Raw genomic sequence first — 24576 nt, 5'->3', positions numbered from 1 at the left:
CTCAACCCAAAGCAGATGGAAACTGGAATTTTAGAAGACAGTAATCGAGGCAGCCAATTACCTTCTCCCTTTCCAAGGGTCAATGGAACATACATTTTGTCTTGACCGATTTCTCTGCACATGACTGCCAACAGTTATAAAAAAGACAATGCGATATCACAACTCTTCTCTCCGTTGCATTTCCAAGATGGAACACTCAGCCATTGTGATTAAATGCAAGCCTACTTTCCCAGATTTGGGGGGATGGGGGGTGGCAGCAGGAAGTAGGAGAGGGGAAAGAGACATAAACCTACGCCAGCTATTTCTTCGTTAAAAATAATCAACGTCTAGGTGAGCAGCTTGATATCACAGCAGGAAACCCACGCAAAAAACCCACATTGGTTACAACACTGCATCATATTGTTCCTGAAAACAAAATTTTTGAATACAGACAATACCATGGTAGTTTATTCCTTCATTGACTATTAGAGACAGTTATATCACTAACATGTACACAGGATACCAAAGGTAATAGCGTAGTCACTATCTAAAACTACGGCTGCTCTGGGGTAAGGTACTAAGAGTAATGCCATTCTTAATATTGCAGCGGAGTCTTTTTTTAAAAATAACCGGAATTTGATCAATCTTAAATGCAAAAGGAGGTTACACCGACCCTATAGAGGAGAGTTACACTGACCCTACAACCAGTAGTGTTCTCCATTTGTGGTGAATAGGTCCTGGTATATTCAAGTTCAACACAAAATAAAATTTGATTCAGGTTACATGACCCACTGGAACAATAATGACATATGCCCCAAAATTAGAGTTATTTATTTTGTGGTTGGAGGACAGACCGGCAGCCCTATCAAGACATTTGGGAGCTTTTTAAAAAGCTTACTGGCTGTATTAGGGTGCTGTTGTTACATAACAATGCCGTCCACCCAAACCTGGGCTACTACAGTTATGTAGTAGCTGAATCACTAGTTTCAACCGTATGATATGGAAAGGCTCTATCTCATCAGAGTTGGGTAGAAGAACAGAGGCAAACACTCTTCAACTCTCATTGTGAAAGTGTGTAGATTGATAAGTACTGATAAGTACCATGGACAGAATCATGACACAGAACCCAACCCCCAAGACTGCTGGATAAATGGATAGATAAAAAGACAGCAACAGCCTAAATTAGGCCATCCAGCTACACCAACATAAGCAGCACACAATAAAAACAAAGTCAGGTGCAACAACTAATTGCTGGATTAAGAAAGGTCAGAGTGTGTGAAACTAAGCTAACCAGTGACTGACTAAACAATGTGGCAGAAGAAATATTTATAAAAATCTCAGGAATGTAAATTTACACAGTAGATTGACCAGGATGGAAAGAATACACCTATCAAAAAAGACTGAACAGGCTGGGGCTCTTTTCTCTAAAAACTGAAGTGCCCAGATAAAGATTTTCAAAATTATGAAAGGCTTTGATAGGGTAGACACACAAAATCTGTACCCACTATTGCAAGGGGGAGGGGGGGGGGGGAGAAAAGAGAGGGGTGCAGAGGAAGTCGAAAACTACGATAATTAGAGCAAATGACCAGTTCCTTATTGGATTTCTTAGTGACTAAGCAGAAACTTCTATACTCAGTGGTAAAAATGTGGAACTTGTTACCATATGGAGTGGTAGCGGGGAACAGAGTTGCATTTAAGGGGAAGGCGCAAGGGAGAAAGGAGTAGAAGGATACAAGGGCGGCACAGTGGTTAGCACCGCAGCCTCACCGCTCCAGCGACCCGGGTTCAGTTCTGGGTACTGGCTGTGTGGAGTTTGCAAGTTCTCCCTGTGACCGCGTGGGTTTTCGCCGGATGCTCCGGTTTCCTCCCACAGCCGAAGACTTGCAGGTAAATTGGCCACTGTAAATTGCCCCTTGTGTAGGTAGGTGGCAGGAAAATTGTGGGGATGTGGTAGGGATTATGGGATTAATGTAGGATTAGTATAAAAGGGTGGTTGATGGTCAGCACAGACTCAGTGGTTGTTTCAGTGCTGTATCTCTCTATGACTATGATATGGTGATAAGGTGAGATGGCCTAAATAGAGTGGGAGGAGGTTGATGTGGAGCATTATCCAGTTGGGACAAATGGCCTGTTCCTGCATTGCAAACTGGATGCAATATACCCCTTACAGTAGGACGACACTAATCTATACTCCAGTAATGCACGATCCTGCAGTTTCTTTTGACAAAACAGAAGCACACGTGGATTTAGCTAAATCTGACCTCAAGCCCAGGGGTTAGAGGGCACTACATAAACCCAATGGACCACTGGCCCATTTCTCACCTTGATCAGCATATCACTTCCCAAGCTATTGAGGGTTAGCTTCTCTCATTTCTCTCAGGGTACAACTTAAATACAGTAATGAACAAATGAAAAGACTCTATGGGTAAACAGAAGCTGCAAAATTTGTAGATCAAAAGTTATGTTAAATTGAAATAAACTTTAGATCATCACCTGAAACCAAGAACACCTAAAGTAAAAGCTGTTCAAGTCAGAAAAAGTGGTGAAGCTTTAGACCAAATCCATTGTTTAATGGTGCAGCACCTTTAACAAGTGGGATACGTCTGTTGGACATTAGGTATCACATGGGTGCATAAACCCCTCCAATCTTGCTACCCCCCACTTGTTACTTACTCAGAGAGTAACAAGTGCAATCCAAGACTGTTGCTAATCTAGCAGGGTGGGCTAATTTTTAAAAAACTGTTCAATAGAATAGGGCACTATTTAAAGAGCATAAGGACAGATTCCCTAAATTAATTAATTAACCTCTGATTTTTATGACTTCCTCAAAATAAATAAAAACAGTCCAGGATTCTTCCTCTTCTCCCTTCAAACTGCATTCTAGAAATGACCCTAGTAAGGGAAAATGTTTAAAATATCCAGAGTGTGAGAAGGTATGTGTATTTAATATGCTCACTGCATGGGGGCAATCATTCATGTACCTCGATTCAGTACTGCTTGAGTGCTACGCAACAGGCATTGATGTGGAGGAATCTATTTAATAAGAAATCTTTATTTCCAATAAACCCACAAGCTTCAACAGTGTTAAACAGACACTTCTGGAAAGACGCAACAGCCTCATGTTTACGCACCATTATACAGGGGTGTTTATAACGTTCTTTTATTTATTTATTTAGAGATACAGCACTGAAACAGGCCCTTCGGCCAACCGAGTCTGTGCCGACCATCAACCACCCATTTATACTAATCCTACATTAATCCCATATTCCCTACCACATCCCCACCATTCTCCTACCACCTACCTACACTAGGGGCAATTTACAATGGCCAATTTACCTATCAACCTGCAAGTCTTTGGCTGTGGGAGGAAACCAGAGCACCCGGCGAAAACCCACACGGTCACAGGGAGAACTTGCAAACTCTGCACAGGCAGTACCCAGAACTGAACCCGGGTCGCTGGAGCTGTGAGGCTGCGGTGCTAACCACTGCGCCGCCCTTGTACAACTTTAATAAACCTTGGATGTGCACATAAGAAGCAAATTGTAAACAGCATAGTAAAGCATAATTCATAAAGTTAATATGAATGTTGTTAATGCTGTGTTAATGCTTTTACAGTTTATCTCAAGATGCTGAAACTGATTGAAAATGTCAACAGTAGAAGAAAAGGTGAACTACGGTCATCAGATCTGAAGTCCATAAACAACATTAACATTTTAAAAAATGAATTGTGCTTTCATGGGCTATTTAGTTTCTATCATATGTATATCCAAAGTTACTCAGTTTTAAAGTTGCATAAGGAATTCATAAACACCCTGTAGATTTTGTACATCTCGGACTCTCCCCTTGTGAGCTGGCTGTCATGAAAAGGGACAGGATAGACACTGGGCATTTTCCTGTAGCATGGCAGGGACAACTGGAGAACAACCAGACTGGACAACGTCTACTTAGATCAGCAGAATACTGAGAACGGATCTTTTGCCCATTCTCTTTGTCTTGTTTTAAGATATGGAACAGAGTTGTAGCTAGGTGCTTGACTTTTATTTTGAGGAATAACCCTTGCAAGTTACCGTTGAACCCTTTCCCAACCGGGTCTCCCATTCAAGGCCACAGGTAGGCAGACAGCCAGGCAATCTGGTGCCAAGCCTCCAGAAAGCACATAACAGTTCAGGAATGACTCCTTATTTGTCTATCATCTCCAATCCTGTGGGGGAAGTACGTGGCTGCTTCAATATTTCCATACAAGGTCTCAGGGGACATGGTGGCGTTGTGGTAATGACATTGGACCAGGCACCCAAAGGTCCAGGCCTTGGGGACATGGGTTCACAGCAGCTGGTGGAATTTAAATTCAATTAGTTAATAAAAATCTGGAATTGAAAGCTGGTCGCAGTAATGGTGCCATGAAACTACTGATTGTCATAAAATTCCATCTGGTTCACTAATCTGCTGTCCTTACCTGGTCTGGCCTACATGTGACTCAGACCCACAGCAATGTGGTTGACTCTTAACTGCCCTCTGAAAAGGCCCAACAAGCCAATCAGTTGCCAGCGATGCCCACATTGCATGAAAACATAAAAAAAAATTCAATGGCCAGGGAACAAGGAAGTCTTATGCTGACCATGGGAATTATTTCAGGCTTACAGTACAAGTCAGAGTAATCTTTTAACAGGATACAATTCAGCACGGTTCTAAATATACCCTGCAAAAGACTGCTGCAAGTGGGAGCAAAATCCAATGACAAATCTAGAGTTTGTTTTAGCCTATTCAAATCTAAAGCTATGCAAATAGTTATAAGCCTCCTAGCAGATGATCACACAGCTGGGATAGAGACAGACAAACTCCAAACCAAAGTATTACCTTCTGTACCCGATAGTCAGATATCAAGATCTAGGAAGTGGAATTCTACTGTGATGACTGGCACAGTGACTCCCCTCCAAGTGCAAGCCAATTTAGAATTTATACCATTGCCACATAGGACTGTAATCGACAGAAGTGCAAACACAAAGTGCGCCAAGTTGAAACTTGTGAATAGAGCTTCCTCCCAGAGATAGAGCTCCTCAAGGCCAAATTTGTGCATTAATTTGTAGGAGAAATGAGAAATGTTGTCATGGGCAAATACATGCTCTTAAATCATAACATTGCTGAGTGCCAGTAAAGGCTGGGAAGCCTAGATGGCAGAGGAGGGATATGTTGAAATTAATCTGGTTTGGAGTTTGATCAACTATGCTTGACTATTAATGTTCCCATGCAATCTTGAAAATTCCTACAACCCTCAAAACTGCTGACAGGAAATTATTCTCTACCTACCTAATGGAATCAGATTGTTGTGGCTGACTGCAGATCCACTGGCAATTACACTGCTCAGGTCATATGCCGTCGGGACTCCTTAGAAAGTAAAAAGGAGAGTACCATACGTTGTTTCATTGTTGCCCATCAGTGTGGCAATTTAGCACAGATTATAAGACATCAGCATTTGATCCACCACCAAACTCACTATAACTATTCCTCAGCACGTGGAACTAGCAGCATCTCACTGTGTACTGTTACAATTCTATGAGGATATGCTATTACTTTGAGAGTTTGTGGTTCAGGACACTGGACATAGGCTGTTAAAAATCTGTGTTTTTTTTTAAAGCAGCAATTCTTCCCTCTAATGGAAAGCATCTTCATATATAACGAGGATGAAACCCAGCTTACCAACAGGAAGACTACAGGAGCAACAATTATTTAAAAGCTGACTCCTGGTGTGGTCTCACCAATTGACAACAGACCAGACTTTGCTGTGACAGGGCATCCAATGGCATCTACTTGTCCCACATCCTTCAGCTCAAAACATTTTTGCCCATTGAGTTTCTGAAAGTGCAGAGGGGGAAAACAGGACATTTGGGACCTGAATGAACAGGGCAACAACATGGTATCTCCTTAACTAATCAGTGAAAGATTGAGAAAAAAAATGAACTGAGAAGGAAGTGTAAACTAGAGAGGGTGAATTCAATGTCAAATTAGGTATAGAAAGGGAAGGAAAGGTTGAATTGAGAAAGAGAGAAAGGAAGTTGTTAATTTTCAGTGCCAGGGAGGATGATTGGCAATTGTCACATTGTTAATAGGGTACTTACAGTTGGAAATATAAGAGCTGTCTGTAACAAGTTTAGTTAATGCCTACTGCACAAATACAGCAACTTCACAACATTCAATGCCTGCCACTGGTGAGCAGTACAGTAAAATGCTGTTTTTGCAAATCTAATGGCGAAACGGTACAACACAGACAGCAACTTTTGGATATCGGCAATTAATCGCACACCTGCCTGAAGTTGCTGTACCATTTATGCATAATAATGGACAGCGTCATTAGCCTCACGATTATTTTGACAGCAATATCTGGAGGAAGATCAAGCATTAAAAAAAAGAAATTTTATTGCAGGGAGTTGAAGAAAATGAAAAAAACAATAAAATTATTCCTGCTATCGGATCGAGAAGAATATGTTCGGCAACAAGTTGTGTAACTTGTGGAGTGACAGAAAGCAGTAACTTAGTGGGACAGAAAAACAATACCAGAGTCAGCCAAAAAAACAAAGAGCTATAAATCACAACCTGGTGGCGTGAACTGGCTATTGGAGAAGTACCAGCAGGAAGGTGACCTTCTGGAAAACAGCCCGAGAGCTCAAAGTCCACAGGAACAAAAGGATGAACAGTAGCACTAAATGGGACAAGGTCCCACTGCCCTCGACACCTACTCCATTGCAGCATCCATCACAGAGGAAAAAAAGAGATGAACAAAGAAGATAAAGATGTAGAAGGCAACCTAGAGTTTAGGAAATGGTCAACTGGATAATCTGGGTCACTAAATACTCGACGACTGAAAGCTGAATTTTTAAACATTTGCAGCCAGGTAATGTTCCAGGATATAGAGCACATGCAGTCAGTTATTCACCAGTTTTTCCATGTCCAATTTTCTGGATCTGCTCATGGTGACTATAGATTCACCATCCATGAGTTATGCAATACACAACTAAAATTTGGGGATCTGAATTAAAATTACTGATATTTTGCAGGCCAGAAAGTGAGGAGTGTACAATACCAGACACCGCCAATCCTGAGCTAAGGTTGTAAGAGGCAGATGTGTTCCACATGGTCTCTGACGGAGATACATAATGTGAACCTGGGGGTGGTGACGGAGTTGTTCCTGTGTACCTGGTAGTGGGGGTGAAGACAAAATTAATCCTTACAAATCATTGATACTTGGAAAGTAACATAAAATATACAAATATATGTAATTAAAGAAAAAAAGTTAGGAGACAGGGAGTGAAGTACCTTTTATTTAAAGTGTGTGCCTTTTTATAAAGAAAGGACAGTCTCACGTTAAACTTTTTGACCAGTTCCTAGTTTATAGTGTGGTTTCAGGGGACTAGGCAGCTCCAAGGCCAGTATGATCATAGCCCTTGCTGCGTGTGATGAAACTGCTAGACACAGAGGAACAGTCCCTCTAACTGACATCACTGAAGCATGCTGGCAGAGGTGGTGGTGGTCCTACTGGTCAAACTATGTCACAAGAATTACAACTTGACTAGAATTACATTGAACTGACAGCACAGAAATAAAGACCCATCTATTGTTCATTTCTTTACTTGTCCCATTACCATCCACCTTTGCCTTGCACCATTATCCCTCGTCATTTAATCACTCCTGTCTTCCACCCCATCAGAGACCTACCCTTTCGTTCTTTCCAGTGTCTTTGTACTTGCTGAAAACCTGTTACAGCTCTAACTTTATCCAGTTCTGACAAAAGGTCACTGACCGAAACGTTAACTGTATCTCTCCACAGATGCTGCCTGATCTGCTGAGCATTTCCAGCATTTTCCACTTTTATCTCTTTAAAATAACGTCAGCCACATGGAATTATAAGCTATACTGACTTACTGATCTCAGTTTGTAGGGCGGGGGTGAGGGCGTGGGCTACATAACACAGCACAACCATTTACCACTCAGAATTGAAATAACTAGGTTGCTGCACCCAATGCAAGTTCAGCTCCAGTGCAGTTCTTCTTCCACAGTACTATTACCATTCAAAACAGCATAAAATCGAAGGGGGGTTAAAATGACCACAAAAAGCAAAAATAAAAAGTTAGCTGCTGTGGTGTAATCAAGACCCTAATGTCTCTGTGGATCAGAAGAGAAGCTCAATATTCATATTCATATTCAAAACATTGAGATTTTACAATCTTGGATCTAAACCACCATTTTCTCTCGGTAACTGAAGAATCCCGCATCAGAGGCACTGGGAATGGAGGTGGTGTTGGCTGTTTCTCGGCAGGGATTCCACTATCTGTACACAGCTGGCAGGGTGGTCCCCATCCCTGGGGCTGACCAGCCTTTCTTCTGCCACATTCCCAGGTCATGGGAGCTTTTGCCTCTTTGCCAGATTTTCCATGCTTCCCTCCTCCTCTGGTATTTTGCTTTAACCATTTGCACCTCTTCTGGTCCCATCTCAGTGGTAATGTCAGTGGACTAGTAATCCAGAGCCCAGGCTAATGCTCTGGGGACATGGGTTCGAATCCCACCACGGCAGATGGTGAAATTGGAATTCAATTAATAAATCTGGAATTAAATCTAGTCTAATGGTGACCATGAAACCATGGTCAATTGTTGTAAAAACCCACCTGGTTCATTAATGTCCTTCAGTGAAGGAAATCGAATGTCCTTACCTGGTCTGGCCTACATGTGACTCCAGACCCACAGCAATGTGGTTAATTCTTAAGAAATGCCCTCTAAAATGGCCTAGCAAGCGACTTAGTTCAAGGGCAATTAGGGATGGGCAATAAATGCTGGCCTAGCCAGCAACGCCCACATCCCACAAATGAATAAAACAAAACTTTTGTTTTGTCATCGCATTTTGCCCTGCACCAGCATCACTTTTTACATCTAATCACGACCCCATCACAAACCTCTCCCCTTTATTCTTCTCCTGCCCCCTTTTTCCTGGCTCTGTACTTGCTTAAAAGCTGCTCATCTCTGATCATCTTCCAATTCCGATGAAGTGTCATCAACTTGAAACGTTAAGTGATTCTCTCTCCACAGATAATGCCAGAGTTGGTGTGTTTCCAGCATTTTCTGTTTTTATTTCAGATTTCCAGCACCGGCAGTATTTTGCTTTTATACAGCAGCAATTTTAGATTTTTTAGAGATACAACACTGAAACAGACCCTTCGGACCGAGTCTGCGCCGACCATTAACCACCCATTTATACTAATCCTACACTAATCCCATATTCCTACCACATCCTCACCTGTCCCTATATTCCCCTACCACCTACCTATACTAGGGGCAATTTATAATGGACAATTTACCTATCAACCTGCAAGTCTTTTGGCTGTGGGAGGAAACCGGAGCACCCGGAGGAAACCCACGCAGACGCAGGGAGAACTTGCAAACTCCACACAGGCAGTACCCAGTATTGAACCCAGGTCGCTGGAGCTGTGAGGCTGCGGTGCTAACCACTGCGCCACTGTGCCGCCCATCATTGGCGTTTAGGGTTTTCAGCTTGCTGCCATTTTATCGGCTGTTTTCTCTTAACTTGCTTGTTGGGTCCAACATTTTTCATTTTATTTTGTCAAAGATTCCCTCATTAACAACTTTGTCATGAGATTTCAGACAGGAATCAGAGTTATACAGCACAGAAACAGGCCCTTCAGCCCATCGTGTCTGTGCCAGCCATAAAGCACCTATCTATTCTAATCCCATTTTCCAGCACTGAGAGGGGCTAACTTTATGGAATCATAGGTGAGATATTCAAAAGGATTGTGAATAGCTGAGATAATTCACCTATTATTATTAGACAAGAGTTACAATTCAAATGTTCTTGAGGAGTAAGAGTTAAGATTTGGTGGTCTCCTATCCTCTTTTCAGAAAGGGATTAGTTCCATTTAGAAGTACATGGTAGCATGATTTCCACACTAACCCTCCGCCCCTCCACCCCCCCCAACCTGCAGAGTCACATTATCTTGCTTGGTTGTGGATATTCTTTCAGATGCAGCCAACTGTACTGCTCAGCTGAATGACCAAAATTCACACTTGGGCAGTATAGGAATGACAATGAGGAGGCATCCATGTTTTCTTTTTGAGAAAGGGCAGGGTTGCGAAAAGCAGCTAAAAATATTAGAATAAGAGTGTGCAAAATGACATTACAGAAGTACTCAATGATAAAATAAGCAGCAGGTAGCAACACTTACCTGAAAAAAGGATTTTTCAGGTCGAGCACATTACTAGATTTTGAACCTGTCTGATCCACCTGGGCTAGAATACTAATGTCATAACTTTGCCTACAGAAAAAAGAATACAACAAAACTTACATTATGCTCAGAGGCTACAAAGAACAGCTAACAATTTGGTGATAAGGCTGATGGACAACAATGGTTTCACATCTTGGGCAGCTTCAGAGTCTATAGAGGATTCAGTCATCTAACTTGATTCTGTTCCTATCTCGGTCACAAGCCTAGGAAGCTAGATATCAATAGAAATTACCGCCAAACGTGACAGTTGAGGAGAGGCTCAGTCCGCAAGTAGGACCCCGAGCTTCCGGTTGCTTGCCATTTCAACACTCCCCCCTGCTCTCATGCTCACATCTCTGTCCTGGGATTGCTGCAGTGTTCCAGTGAACATCAACGCAAGCTCGAGGAACAGCATCTCATTTACCCATTAGCCACACTACAGCCTGCCGGACTGAACAATGAGTTCAATAATTTCAGAACATGATGGGGCCCCCCATTTTACTTTTATTTTTAGTTATTTTTTTCTTTTTCCTTTTTAAAATTTTTTTTGTGTCTGTTTTATTTTATTTCATCTTAGTTTGTTCTGTTTGCTTACCCACTATTTTTTTCATGTTTGTACTTGCGGCTGTTCAATTTCAGTCCGTTAACACCCTATCTGTACTAATGCTTTGTCTTTCAACACACCATTAACATATTGTTTGCCTTTGCTCCACGACCTTCTGGTCAGCTATTCTGTGACCTTGCCCTATCTACACCTTCTCCTTTGTTATCTCTTGCCTCACCCCCGCTTTACTTGCTTATAACCTTTTACATTTCTAATATTTGCCAGTTCTGAAGGATCACTGACCTGAAATGTTAACTCTGCTTCTCTCTCCACAGATGCTGCCAGACCTGAATATTTCCAGTATTTTTTGTGGTTCAAAGATTGGTGTGGGAGAAATGGGTTCGAATTCGTGGGACATTGGCACCAGTACGGGGGAAGGAGGGAGCTGTTCCGATGGGACGGGCTCCACCTGAATCATGCTGGGACCAGAGTCCTGGCAAATCATATAACTAGGGCTGTAGATAGGGCTTTAAACGAAATAGTGGGGGCGGAGGGTTCAGTTGCATGGAAAAACAGGAAGTTAAAGGAGAAGGCAAGAGTGCAGTTTAGTGGTGAGGCTGATTGTTACCAAACTGCAAGTATACTGGTTAAACCAGAAGAGAGAAATAATAAACAGGCGAATAAAGCATCAGTGCTGAGGGACAGGTTAGGGGGTATAGCCCAAATAAGAATTCTATATACAAATGCACGGAGTGTAAGAAATAAACTAGATGAGCTGCAGGCGCAAATTCAAATGGAAAATGATGATATGGTGGCCACTGCAGAGACGTGGCTGCAGGATGGTCGGGACTGGGAACTAAATATACCTGGTTATAAAGTTCACAGGAGGGACAGGGAAAATGGCAGAGGGGGTGGAGTTGCCTTACTGATTAGAAATAATATCACCTCATTGGTGAGGGAGGATATAATGAGGGGAAAGCATCCAGCAGAGACCTTATGGGTGGAATTGAGGTACAGAAAATAATCTAAAACTGTAATGGGTGTTGGGTATAGACCCCCTGGCAGCAGTTCTGAGGTGTTAGATTGTATAAATGCACAAATTAGGCGAGTGTGTAACAAAGGCAGAGTAGTATTAATGGGGGATTTTTAACTTACACATAGATTGGGAGAGGCAGACTAGCACCTGTTCGAAAGGTACTGAATTTCTGGAATGTGTCCGGGATATTTTCCTACAGCAATATGTCCTAGATGCAACAAGGGGACAGGCAATATTAGATTTAGTTATGAATAATGAGCCAAATTTAATTAGCAGTCTAACTATGCGTGAACATTTATCAAATAGTGATCACAACATGATCGAATTCAAGGTAGTGTTTGAAAGTGAAAAGCATGAATCAGCTACTAGAATTTTAGACTTGGGTAAAGCTGACTTTACCGGGATGAGACAGAGACTGTCCACGGTAAACTGGGTAGATCTGTTAATGGGTCAAACGACTGAAAAACTGTGGAGAATATTTAAAGTAACATTTAACAAAATACAGAGTGAGTATATACCCGAAAGGAAAAAGCTCCACTTCACAGAAAAAACAGCCATGGACAACTAAAGAGATTTGGGATAGCACAAAACAAAAAGAAATTGCTTACAAAAATGCAAAACGCAGCACAGATCCAGCCGAATGGGATCGATACAAAGACCAGCAAAGGGTCACAAAGCAGCTTATAAGAGCTACTAACAGAGATTATGAAAGGAAACTTGCAAGGGACATCAAAATCAATAAGGATAAATTTTATAGTTACATAAAGGGAAAACGGGTGGTCAAGAGCAATGTAGGCCCACTAAAAGCTGAAACTGGAGATATTGTCATTGATAATGGGGAAATGGCAGACATGTTGAACAATTACTTTGCCTCAGTATTTACAGTTGGAAAGGAGGATAACTTGCGGGAAGTCCTGAAAAAATTAATAGCCGATAGGGGACAGGGACTTTGTACAATTAACCTAAGTAAATCATCAGTAACAAGGAAATTAATGGAACTAAAGAGTGAGAAATCCCCAGGACCATCCGAGGGTGTTAAAGGAAGTAGGGGAGCACATTGTAGATGCCGTAACTGTAGTCTTTCAGAGTTCCCTAGATTCAGGAGTGGTCCCTCTGGATTGGAAAGTTGTACATGTCACTGCACTTTTTAAGAAGGGTGAAAGGGGGAACCAAGGAAATTACAGACCAGTTAGCCTGACATCTGTGGTGGGCAAGTTGCTGGAGTCTATAATCAAGGATAGGATGACTGAACACCTAGAAAAATTTCAGTTAATCAGGGACAGCCAGCATGGGTTCATGACGGGGAAGTCATGCCTGATAAATCTCACTGAATTTTTTGAAGAGGTGACTAAGGTAGTGGACAGGGGAGTGTCCATGGATGTTATTTATATGGACTTCCAGAAGGCATTTGATAAAGTCCCACTGTTAACTAAGGTAGAAGCCCATGGAGTTGTGGGCAAATTATTGACATGGTTAGAAAGTGGTAGGCGACAGAGAGTGGGGATAATGGGCAAGTACTCCGATTGGCAGGATGTAACTAGTGGTGTCCCGCAGTGATGTGTGTTGGGGCCTCAATTATTCATTAATGACTTGGATGATGGCATAGTAAGTCATATATCCAAATTTGCTGATGATACAAAGTTAGGTGGCATTGTAGACAGTCTAGATGATAGTATAAAATTGCAAAGAGATATCGAGAGACTAGGTGAGTGGGCAAAACTGTGGTAGGTGGATTTCAATGTGGGCAAGTGTGAGGTTATCCATTTTGGACCAAAAAACGATAGAGCAGGGTACTTTCTAAATGGGAAGAGGTTAAGTACAGTGGATGTCCAAAGAGACTTGGGGGTTCAGGTGCATAGATCTTTAAAATGCCACGAGCAAGTGCAGAAAATAATCAAAAAGGCTAATGGAACGCTAGCCTTCATATCCAGAGGATTGGAGTATAAAGACACAGAGGTTATACAGCAGCTGTACAAAATCCTGGTTAGACCCCACTTGGAGTACTGTGAGCCGTTCTGGGCACCACAACTTAGGAAGGATATATTGGCCTTGGAGGGAGTGCAATGTAGGTTTACAAGAATGACTACAGGGGTTAAGTTACGAGGAGAGATTACACAAATTAGGCCTGTTTTCGCTAGAATTTAGAAGGTTAAGGGGTGTTCTGATTGAAGTCTTCAAGATATTAACAGGAAAAGACAGGCTAGATAAAGATAAACTATTTCCACTGGTTGGAGATTCTAAAACTAGGAGGCATAGTCTAAAAATTAGGACCAGACCGTTCAGGAGAGATATTAGGAAGCACTTCTTCACGCAAAGGGTGGTAGAGGTTTGGAACTCTCTCCAACAAACAGCAGTTGAAACTAGAACAGTTGTTAATTTTAAATCCGTGATAGATAGATTTTTGTTAAGCAAAGATATTAAGGGATATGGGCCAAAGGCAGGTATATGGAGTTAGGCCTCGGATCAGCCATGATCTCATTGAATGGCCTACCCCTGTTCCTATCTTCCTATCTTGTTTTCATTTCATATTCCCAGCATCGCAGAATTTTGCTTTTATTTATTTGAGAAGAGGCTGCTTGCCTTATCTAATATAATGCTCCCCATAACAATTCCAATACTCTCCTGGCTGGCCTCCCACATTGCACCCTCCCTAAACTTGAGAACATACATCCAAATCTCTGCTGCCTGTGTCTTAACTCACGTTACGTCCCATTCACCCACTACCCCGGTGTTGGCTCACCTACATTAGATCCTGGTCCGGGCAGCACCTTTACTTTAAAATTCATAAGCTTGTTTTCAAATCCCTCCATGGCTTCACCTTCTAGTATCCCTATAACCACCTCTGGCCCTACAACCCTCGGAGATTTCTGTGCTCCGCCCAATCTGGCATCTCGCACATCCCCAATTTTAATTGTTCAACCATTAACAGCCATGCCTTCTACTGCCTAGTTCCCAAGCTCTGGAATTCCCTGCTTAAACCTCTTTGCATTTCTACCTTCTCCCTCCCAATATCTCCTTGTGCAACTTGGTGTCAAAATTGTTTGATTATGCTCCTGTGAAGTGCCTTTGGATGATATACTGAACGAAATGCAAGTTCTCATTTAAAAAAAAATTTCAACTAAAATAAGTACCCATCGTCATGAAAGAAGTTTTTTTTTTTTACACAGTCAACATTTCCAGGTTTATTTTATTTTATGAATTCATTCATGCCCAACTTACCTTTTGTTGGCATTCAGCACGGCAGTCCCTGAGAGCGTATCGCCTGCCTTAGTGAAAAGTGGCGACTGAAGCAAACAGCGAACTTGGTACCAATGAGTCAGAGGTTCTGTTGGAGCAGTCGACAGCCATACGGTCATTCTGAGAGAGAGAGAGGTAGGTCAGCATATGCCATCAGAACAAAAAGTTAGTACAGGACAGAAAATCTTCACTCATGATCAGAACAACTCTCATATTGAACTAATGCCCTAGATTCACCTACTAATTTCCTTCAAACTATTGTATCAACACGAACATACAAATTAGGAGCAGGAGTAGGCCACTCGAACCTGCTCTGCCATTCAATAAGATCATGGCTGATCTGATTGTAACCTCAACTCCATATTTCCACCTACCCCCGATAACCTTTCACCCCCTTGCTCATCAAGAATCAATCTATCTATCTATCTATCTCTGCCTTAAAAATATTTCAAGACTCTACTTCCAGTGCCTTTTGAGAGGGGTCAAATAATTACCACCCTCAGAAAAAAATACTCCTCATCTCTGCCTTAAATGGGTGACCCCTTAATTTTAAATAGTGACCCCTAGTTCTAGATTCTCCCACAAGGGAAACATCCATTCCACATCCACCCAGTCGAGACCCCTCAGGATCTTATGTTTCAATCATGTCGCCTCCTATTCTTCTAAACTCCAGTGGATACAAGCCTAGCCTATCCAACCTTTCCTCATAAGACAACCTGCCCATTCCAGGTTCTATTCTATTCCATTCTAGTAAACTTTCTCTGAACTGCTTCCAACGCATTTATATCCTTCCTTAAATAAGGAGACCAATACTGTACACAGTACTCCAGATGTGGTCCCACCAATGTCCTTTATAGCTGAAGCATAACCTCCCTACTTTTGTATTCAATTCCCCTCACAATAAACAATAACATTCCATTAGCTTTGCCAACTACTTGCTGAACCTGCATACTAACCGTTTGCAATTTATGCACTAGGAAACCCAAATCCCTCTGCATCTCAGAGCTCTGCAATCTCCCGCTATTTAGATAATATGCTTTTTTATTCTTCCTGCCAAAATGGACAATTTCACATTTTCCCACAGTATACTTCATTTGCCAGATCATTGCCCACTCACTTAATCTATCTATATTCCTTTATAGCCTCCTTATGTCCTCTTCACAACCTATTTTCCTACCTATCTTTGTGTCTCAGCAAAATTTAGCAACCATACCTTTGGTCCCTTCATCTAAGTCATTTATATAAATTGTAAAAAGTTGAGGCCCCAGCACTGACTCCTGCAGCATACCACTCATTTCATCTTGCCAACCAGAAAATGATCCGTTTATGCCTACTGTTTCCTGTTAGCTAGCCAATCTTCTATCCATGCCAATATGTTACCCCCTTCACCATGAGCTTTTATTTCCTGCAAAACCTTTGATGTGGCACCTTATCAAATGCCTTCTGGAAATCTAAGTACAATACATCCACCTGTCCCCCTTTATCCAATAAACTGGTTAAACATAGGCCGGAATTTTACAGCTTCCGAACAAGCAGCTGGTGGCTGGGCCTAAAATTGAATGGGAGATGGGGGATAAAGGCCTGCTACCCGACCTGAACCTGACGCCATGTGACAGGTTCGTGTAGGGTCGGGCCGGTCTTCCAGGTCCAGCTTTCGAACTCGGGTCAGACACACAAAGTAAGTCTTGCATTTTGCTCTGCTGGTAAGTGTTAAAAGTTGAAAAGCCTACCTGAGCTGGGAGTCTGGAAGGTCAAGGAAGGAAACTCAGTCTGCGCAGTGAGCGTCTCTATGACATCATTACGCTCATGCTGCAGTTTCCTGCAGATTCGGAGTCACAAGGTAGGTAAAGGGAACATTCCTGTGGTCCGGTCGGATTCAGGTAGGATCGGGAAAAAAAATGGAGGGACTCCGGCCAGGTTGGACTTGGGTCCAATGTGGTTGTCGGGTTGGGTCGAGTTTTTTTTCCCCCCTGACTTGAGCAGACCTTTCGCCGGGGGTGGGGGTGCTGTTCACAACCCCCTCCCCACCCCACTGCAATTTTGCCGTGGGCCCCAGGCCAATTAACTGGCACTTAAGGGCCTCCTCCTGCCGCCGCAGGTATTTTACCCTTGGCTGCCAGAAGGCAAATGCCTCAAGAACCCCGCCTGGTAAAACCAGGACTAGTAACCCAGAGACCCAGGCTAATGCCCTGGGGGCATGGGTTCAAATCCTATCACAGCAGATGGTGAAATTGTAATTCAATTAATAAACCTCAACTCCACATTTCCACCTACCCCTGATAATCTTTCACCCCCTTTCTTATCAAGAATCTATCTACCTCTGCCTTAAAAATATTTAACAAGACTCTGCTTCCACTATCTTTTGCAGTCCTGCCACATCCAGTCGTGAATGGTGGTGCACAATTAAACAACTGACGGGAGGAGCAGGCTCCATAAATATCCCTATCCTCAATGATAGGGAGCCCAGCACATCAGTGCAAAAGACAAGGCTGAAGCATCTGCACCGAGCTTCAGCCACAAGTGCCGAGTGGATGATCCATCTCAGGCTCCTCCTCAGGTCCCCAGCATCACAGATGCCAGTCTTCAGCCAATCCGATTCACTCCAAATGATATGAAAAAACAGCCGAAGGCACTGGATACAGCAAAGGTTATGGGCTCTGACAACATTCCTGCAATAGCACTGAAGACTTGTGCTCCAGAACTAGCCACGCCCCTAGCCAAGCTGTTCTAGTACAGCGACAAAACTAGCATCTAACTGGCAATGTAGAAAATTGTCCCGGTATGTCCTGTACACAAAAAGCAGGACAAATCCAACCCGGCCAATTACACCATATCAGTCTACTCCCGATAATCAGCAGTGATGGAAGGGGTTGTCAACAGTACTATCAAGTGGCACTTGCTCAGCAATAACCTGCTCACTGATGCTCAGTTTGGGTTCCGCCAGGGCCACTCAGCGCCTGACTTCATTACAGCCTTTGTCCAAAAATGGACAAAAGAGCTGAACTCAAGAGGTGAGGCGAGAGTGACTGACCTTGACATCAAGGCAGCATTTGACCGAGTATGGCATCAAGGAGCCCTAGCAAAACTGGAGTCAATGGGAATCAGGGGGAAAACTCTCCGCTGGTTGGAGTCATACCTAGCACAAAGGAAGATGGCTGTGGTTGTTGGAGGTTAATCATCTCAGTCCCAGGACATGACTGCAGGAGTTCCTCAGGGTAGTGCCCTAGGCTCAACCATCTTCAGCTGCTTCATCAGTGATCTTCATAAGGTCAGAAGTGGGGATGTTCGCTGATGATTGCACAATGTTCAGCACCATTCGCGACTCCTCAGATACTGAAGCAACCCGTGCCCAGATGTAGCAAGACCTGAACAACATCCAGGCTTGGGCTGATAAGTAGCAAGAAGCATTCAGGCCACTAATGCCAAGCAATGACCATCTCAAACAAGAGAATCTAACCATCTCCCCATGACTTTCAATGGCATTACCATCGCTGAACCCTCCACTAACATCCTGGGGGTCACCACTGACCAGAAACTGAACTTTTTGCCTCGGTCTTCACTATAGAGGATACAAGTGACATCCCAGAAATAGCTGTAAATCAGGAAATGGAAGGGAGGGAGGAACTCAAGAAAATTACAACCACCAGGGAAGTGGTACTGAACAAATTATTAGAGCTGCAGGCTGACAAGTCCCCAGGTCCTGATGGACTTCATCTTAGTGTCCGAAAAGAAGTGAAATAGGTGATGCATTGGTTTAAATTTTCCAAAATTCCCTAGATTCGGGGAAGGTTCCATTCGATTGAAGAACAGAGAATGTAACTCCTTTTATTCAAAAAGGGAGGGAGACGGAAAGCAGGAAATTATAAGCCAGTTAGCTTAACTTCTGTCACAGGGAAAATGTTAGAAGCTATTAATAAAGACATTATAGCAGGGCACTTAGAAAAATTGAAGGTAATCAGGCAGAGTCAACATGGTTTTGTGAAAGGGAAATCATGCCTGCCATTTTTCGTTAGGCGGGAAGCCCCTCCCACTGGCCAAAAAGCCAGTGGCGAGGCAGCCTCTGCTGGGCATGGGGAGTCAGGCTGGGATTTTTCACTCTGCAGGCCCTTGATTGGTATTGGGTGGGACTTGCACCTCCTGGAGGCAGAAAAGTCCTGCACAACAGAGCTGCCACATAAATACTGTGGCTGCAAGAGCAGGTCAGAGAATGGGAATTCTGCAGCGAGTAACTCACATCCTGACTCCCCACTGCCTGTCCATCATCTACAAGGCACAAGTCAGGAGTGCAATGGAATACTCTCCACTTGCCTGAATTGGTGGAGCTCCAACAATAGTCAAGAAGCAAAGTAGGTCAAAGTAGCCTGCTTGACTGGCACCCCACCCACCACCTTCAACATTCACTCCCTCCACCACTGACGCACAGTGCAGCAGTGTGTACCATATACAGGATGCACTGCAGCAACTCACCAAGGTTCTTTCGACAGCATCTTCCAAACCCGCAACCTCTACCACCTAGAAGGACAAGGGCAGCAGATGCATGGGAACACCACTGCCTGCAAGATCCCCTCCAAGCCACACACCATCGCCATTCCTTCACTGTCACTGGCTCAAAATCCTGGAATTTCCTTCCTAACAGCACTGTTGATGTACCTACAACCCAAGGACTGCAGCGGTTCTAGTAGGCAGCTCACCACCAATTTCTCGAGGGAAATTAGAGATGGGCAATAAATGCTGGCCTAGCCAGCGATGCCCACATCCCACGAATGAATAAAAAAATGTCCCAGCAGTTAGAGGCCTGCTCAAGTCGGGAAAAAAGAACTCGGCCGAATCACAGCGGACCCGAGCCCCTCCGATTTCGCCCCGACCCGACCATCCCTTTACTCACCTTCCGACTGGGAAGCTCCACGAAGCTGCAGTGCATGCGTGATGACATCATAGTGATGTCCCATCGGGTTCGGGTTGGGTAGCAGGCCTCTGCCAGCAGCGGCCGCCTGTGCCAGCAGCGGCCACCGCTCCCAGTGGCGCTGCTGGGACTAAGAGCTGCTGGCCCGCTGTTTGGCCGGCAGCTCTATTACGCAGGACTTTTTACCTCAAGGAGGTGGAAGTCCCGTCCAAGACCATTCAAGGGCCTGCAGAGTGAAAAATCCCAGCCTGGCTCCCCATGCCCGGCGGAGGCTGCCTCGCCACTGACATTTTGGCCAACGGATGGGGTTTCCTGCCCAACGAAAAATGGCAGGCATGATTTCCCTTTCACAAAACCATGTTGACTCTGCCTGATTACCTTCAATTTTTCTAAGCGCCCTGCTGTAATGTCTTTAAGAATAGCTTCTAACATTTTCCCTACGACAGAAGTTAAGCTAACTGGCTTATAATTTCCTGCTTTCCGTCTCCCTCCCTTTTTGAATAAAAGGAGTAAAAGGAGAAGATTTTTGAATAAAAATCTTCCCCGAATCTAGGGAATTTTGGAAAATTTAAACCAATGCATCACCTATTTCACTTCTTTTAGGACACTAGGATGAAGTCCATCAGGACCTGGGGACTTGGCTGCCGGCAGCTAATTTGTTCAGTACCACTTCCCTGGTGATAGCAATTTTTTTGAGTTCCTCCCTCCCTTCCATTTCCTGATTTACAGCTATTTCTGGGATGTTACTCTTTAGTGTCTATAAGTGAAGACCAATACAAAATATCTGTTCAATTCATCTGCCATCTCCTTATTTTCCCTTATTAATGCCCCAGACTAACTTTTTATAGGACCAACACTCACTTTGTTAACTTTTCTTTTTTTAAATCTATAGAAACTCTTTACTATCTGTTTTTATATTTCTAGCTAGCTTTCTCTCATATTCTATTTTTTCCCTCATCAATCTTTAAGTCCTTCTTTGCTGTTTTTTTTAATATGATGTCCAATCTTCTGACCTGCCACCCATCTTTGCACAATTACATGCTTTTTCTTTAAGTTTGACACTATCTTTAACTTTTTTAGTTAACCACGGATAGTGGGTCCTCCCCTCGGGATTTTTCTTTCTTGTTGGAATGTATCTATTATGTATTCTGAAATATCCCCTTAAATATCTGCACTGCATCTCTATTGATCTATCCTTTCACCCAATTTGCCAGTTCACTTTACCTAGCTCTGCTTTCATGCCCTCATAATTGACCCTATTTAAGTTTAAAATACTAGTCTTGGACCCATTCTTCTCTCCCTCAAACTGAATGTAAAATTCAATCATATTATTATCGCTGCTACCTAAGGACGTCTTCATTATGAGGTCATCAATTAATCATATCTCGTTGCACAATACCACGTCTAGTATCGCCTGATCTCTGGTTGGCTCCAGAACGTGTTGTTCTGAGAAACTATCCTGAAAACATTCTATGAGCTCCTCATCTCGGCTTTCTTTGCCCATCTGATTTTTCCAGTCTATATGTAGATTAAAATCCCTCATGATTATTGCCCTACCTTTCTGACAAGCACCCATTATTTCTTCCTTTATACCCTGTCCTAACTTGTGCCTGTACACCACTCCAAGTGACTTCTTGCCTTTATCATTTCTCATCTTGACCCAAACCGCTTCTTTCCTAAACTTAGGTCATCCCTCGCTAATTTGCTAATACTATTAATTAACAGAGCCACCCCTCCACCTTTTCCTAGCTTCCTGTCCTTCCTACCCTTCAATATTCAAGTCCCAATCTATGTCATCTTGCAGCCATGTCTCTGTAATGGCTATCAGATTGTACTTATTTATTTCTATTTGCGCTATCAGTTCATTGGTTCTGCTGTGTGCATTCAGATATACAATCTTTAGTTTTGTCCTTTTATTATTTTTGCAATAGTGTGTCTTGACTGCTGCTTTACTCTTAGATTTGTACTTCCTATCCTTTCCTCCAGTCTATCATTTCCTATATTAATGCCTTCCTCTCTTGCTTCGTCTCTACTCAATGCAGGCTGCGAAACAAAGATACAGCATGGATTAAGAAAAGACTACATCAAACCCATTCCTTCGGCAGCCCCTGTAAAATTTGTCTTCTACCCCACAACTCCTTGCCCAAGGTAAAGCCCAACAAACTCCTGTGATCTTCAAATGATAGTTGGGCCTCTACATCACTGTACAACAATTTCAGAGATTGCTAAAGTTTTTGTTAGGCAAGGGAATTAAAGGTTACGGAACCAAGGTGGACAGCAGACAGCAAGGTACAGATCAGCCATGATGTAACTGAATGGTGGAACAGGCTTAAGGAGTCTATTCCTATAACTCAATTTTGGCACAAGGCTTTCCACAAAAGGAACGTCTATGGTCCATGCAACACACACTTTACAACATAAATCTCATGCCACTTCTAGCAACAACTAAATTAACAGCAATTTACAAAATTTCAAACTTAAAAAAAATACTCACTGGGACCCAATGAAGGCCACATCAAACCAGAATGCCAAGCCGTGGACTAACCCTGAATGCAACATATGGAACTTGAATGGAATTTCTATCCTGTAACAAGAAATGAGAGATGCAGACACTTGGAAAGAAAAAAAAAAGATGAATTGACGCCAATTTTTTAAAAAATTGCAGCTCACAGTTCAGGCAGTGTACACAAGGACACCCTGCTTCCTGCATCTCACACACACACAAAGTACCTCAGTGCTGTTACAAAACAGGAGAAAAGTTAGAAAATAAAGTCTGCTCTACAAAAGTAGCTCTAGAGAACTAGCCTTGAAGTGGCAAAGTAACTCCAAGGTGCAAGAGTTAGCTTAGAAAAAAACCCCAGCATAGTCCTCCTCCCAATACTGACTAACCCTTTCTTTCCTCTTTCACCTTTCATCTAAGCCTAGTTGCTCTAGGCAATGGAACTGCTGCAGGGGAGACTACAGGCAATGCATTGCAAATGCCTAAAACTCCTAATCATTAACACCTTATAAATATGCTGTAATTAAGATGTGACATTTAATTTAAAAAATTGCTGTGGATTGTATAAATGCTTTTCAGAAGTATGTATTCTGAGGAGTGTAGCTGTCTACAAGATCGGCATGCAGCGCCAAATTGTAACATTAAGTGATCAGTTGCACAAGGCAAGGTATCTCAGCAACAGCAGCAAGGTCCAGGCATTCTTTCACTTGTGCAACAGTGCAAAACTGGTTGCAATTGCACGAGGAGGAGGAATTATGGGCAGTAATCAATCACAATATTCCTTCATCTTGCCGTGATTACAAGACAGCTGTTAGTGCAATCGCCATCATGCAGCAGACGAGCTGTCAGTGCCCAAAGTGACAAAAACAGTTCTTCAAAGCCATCTCATGAATATGTGGTATAAATTAAAAATACAAAAATACATTCTGGACCAATTACATGGCTTATCTGGGGTTCAGGCACTTTGCTCACAGTTTATGATGTAATTATAGCCCCATTAATCACTGCCTTGTGGTCACTCCCAGATATCCATCATTCTCCATTTGACACTGTGAAAGAGCCATCATCTCCATTACTGGAGAATCAGTTCACAGTGAAAACACTTAAAAAATGGAGTCGAGAGATTTGGGACCTCAGAGCACCTGGCTGACACTGGAGGTGAGCACGGCCAGCATCACCATGCACTACATTAACCAGGCATTAAATGTGGTGTGGATCTAGGCAGAAGTAGATCAGAGCAGACCTACTGTAATTTCACGAAAATCTCACCCCTCCACATTTTTGTAAAAGACAGAAAAAAGGCCACAGTATAACTGTGTGCACCCCTTGGCTCAATGTCACTCTCCCAAGATGTGCTATACAAACTCACTGGTTAAAAAAAAAAGCTAATAACTTATACATTGTCACAAATGCCTGTTTATACATACAGATACAAGATTCAGCCATCTTCATTCTCACATCAACTTACCAGTGACTGCAGGGTAATCGAACTGGTCAGGCCTTCTGCAAACAAAAGTCGCCCACATAACCCTCACTGCATCTATCATTTTGTTTTAAGATATACCTTCTGGGTTATTTTCGTGAAATTACAGTACTTCCGCCCTTGCAACAACATTAATGGATTGGCTGTTGAAATAACCAGGAAATTTAGCGGTCCTGCAACAAATCCTGATCTTAGCCAATTGATTCCAGCCCCAATAAATACAGGAGTTGTGTGGCGATTCTGTGTGACTGGTGCTCCATCAGCCCTGTTCATTGTGACTCCAGCCCCAGACATAGGAGTTGTGTGACGATTCTCTGGGACTTGTATTCCATCAGCACTGTGCACTCCGAGTTCGACATCTTACCGGTGCAAATCATTCTCTTCGGCGTCAAGAAAGTTCACTGTGTACTTCACCGACTTGGCCATTAGAATCCGGATATCAAATGTGTCCTTAAAAACCACACAGTAAAGCAGTCAGCATTAATACACTGCCTGGGGACACAAGTCATTACACTGGAGCAGCAACAAAGTAATCTAGGGCCAGGATGTCTTTAATTACCTCACAGTCAGAGTTAGGTTACAGGTGTAAATGTCCTGGCCACTTCTCATGGCACAGACAATTTTTAAAAAAT

General features: G+C 42.9%; 1 protein-coding gene across 2 annotated transcripts in view; it reads right to left on the bottom strand.

The window, feature by feature from the left end:
- Positions 1 to 24576, bottom strand: part of carm1 (coactivator-associated arginine methyltransferase 1) — an 83356-nt gene that overhangs the window by 10832 nt on the left and 47948 nt on the right. For both annotated transcript variants that reach the window (XM_068021078.1, XM_068021079.1), the window contains exons 9-14: positions 24309 to 24394; positions 22456 to 22545; positions 15041 to 15178; positions 10203 to 10292; positions 7055 to 7167; positions 5284 to 5361 (exon numbers count right to left, since the gene is read on the bottom strand). In XM_068021078.1, coding sequence (XP_067877179.1) covers positions 5284 to 5361; positions 7055 to 7167; positions 10203 to 10292; positions 15041 to 15178; positions 22456 to 22545; positions 24309 to 24394 — 595 coding nt within the window. The remainder of the gene's footprint in view (positions 1 to 5283; positions 5362 to 7054; positions 7168 to 10202; positions 10293 to 15040; positions 15179 to 22455; positions 22546 to 24308; positions 24395 to 24576) is intronic.

The sequence above is a fragment of the Heterodontus francisci genome, chromosome 43 (assembly GCF_036365525.1).
Source record: "Heterodontus francisci isolate sHetFra1 chromosome 43, sHetFra1.hap1, whole genome shotgun sequence".
NCBI lineage: Eukaryota > Metazoa > Chordata > Chondrichthyes > Heterodontiformes > Heterodontidae > Heterodontus > Heterodontus francisci.
Note: the sequence above shows the minus strand (reverse complement) of the source record. Positions and strands in the feature narration are given on the sequence as shown.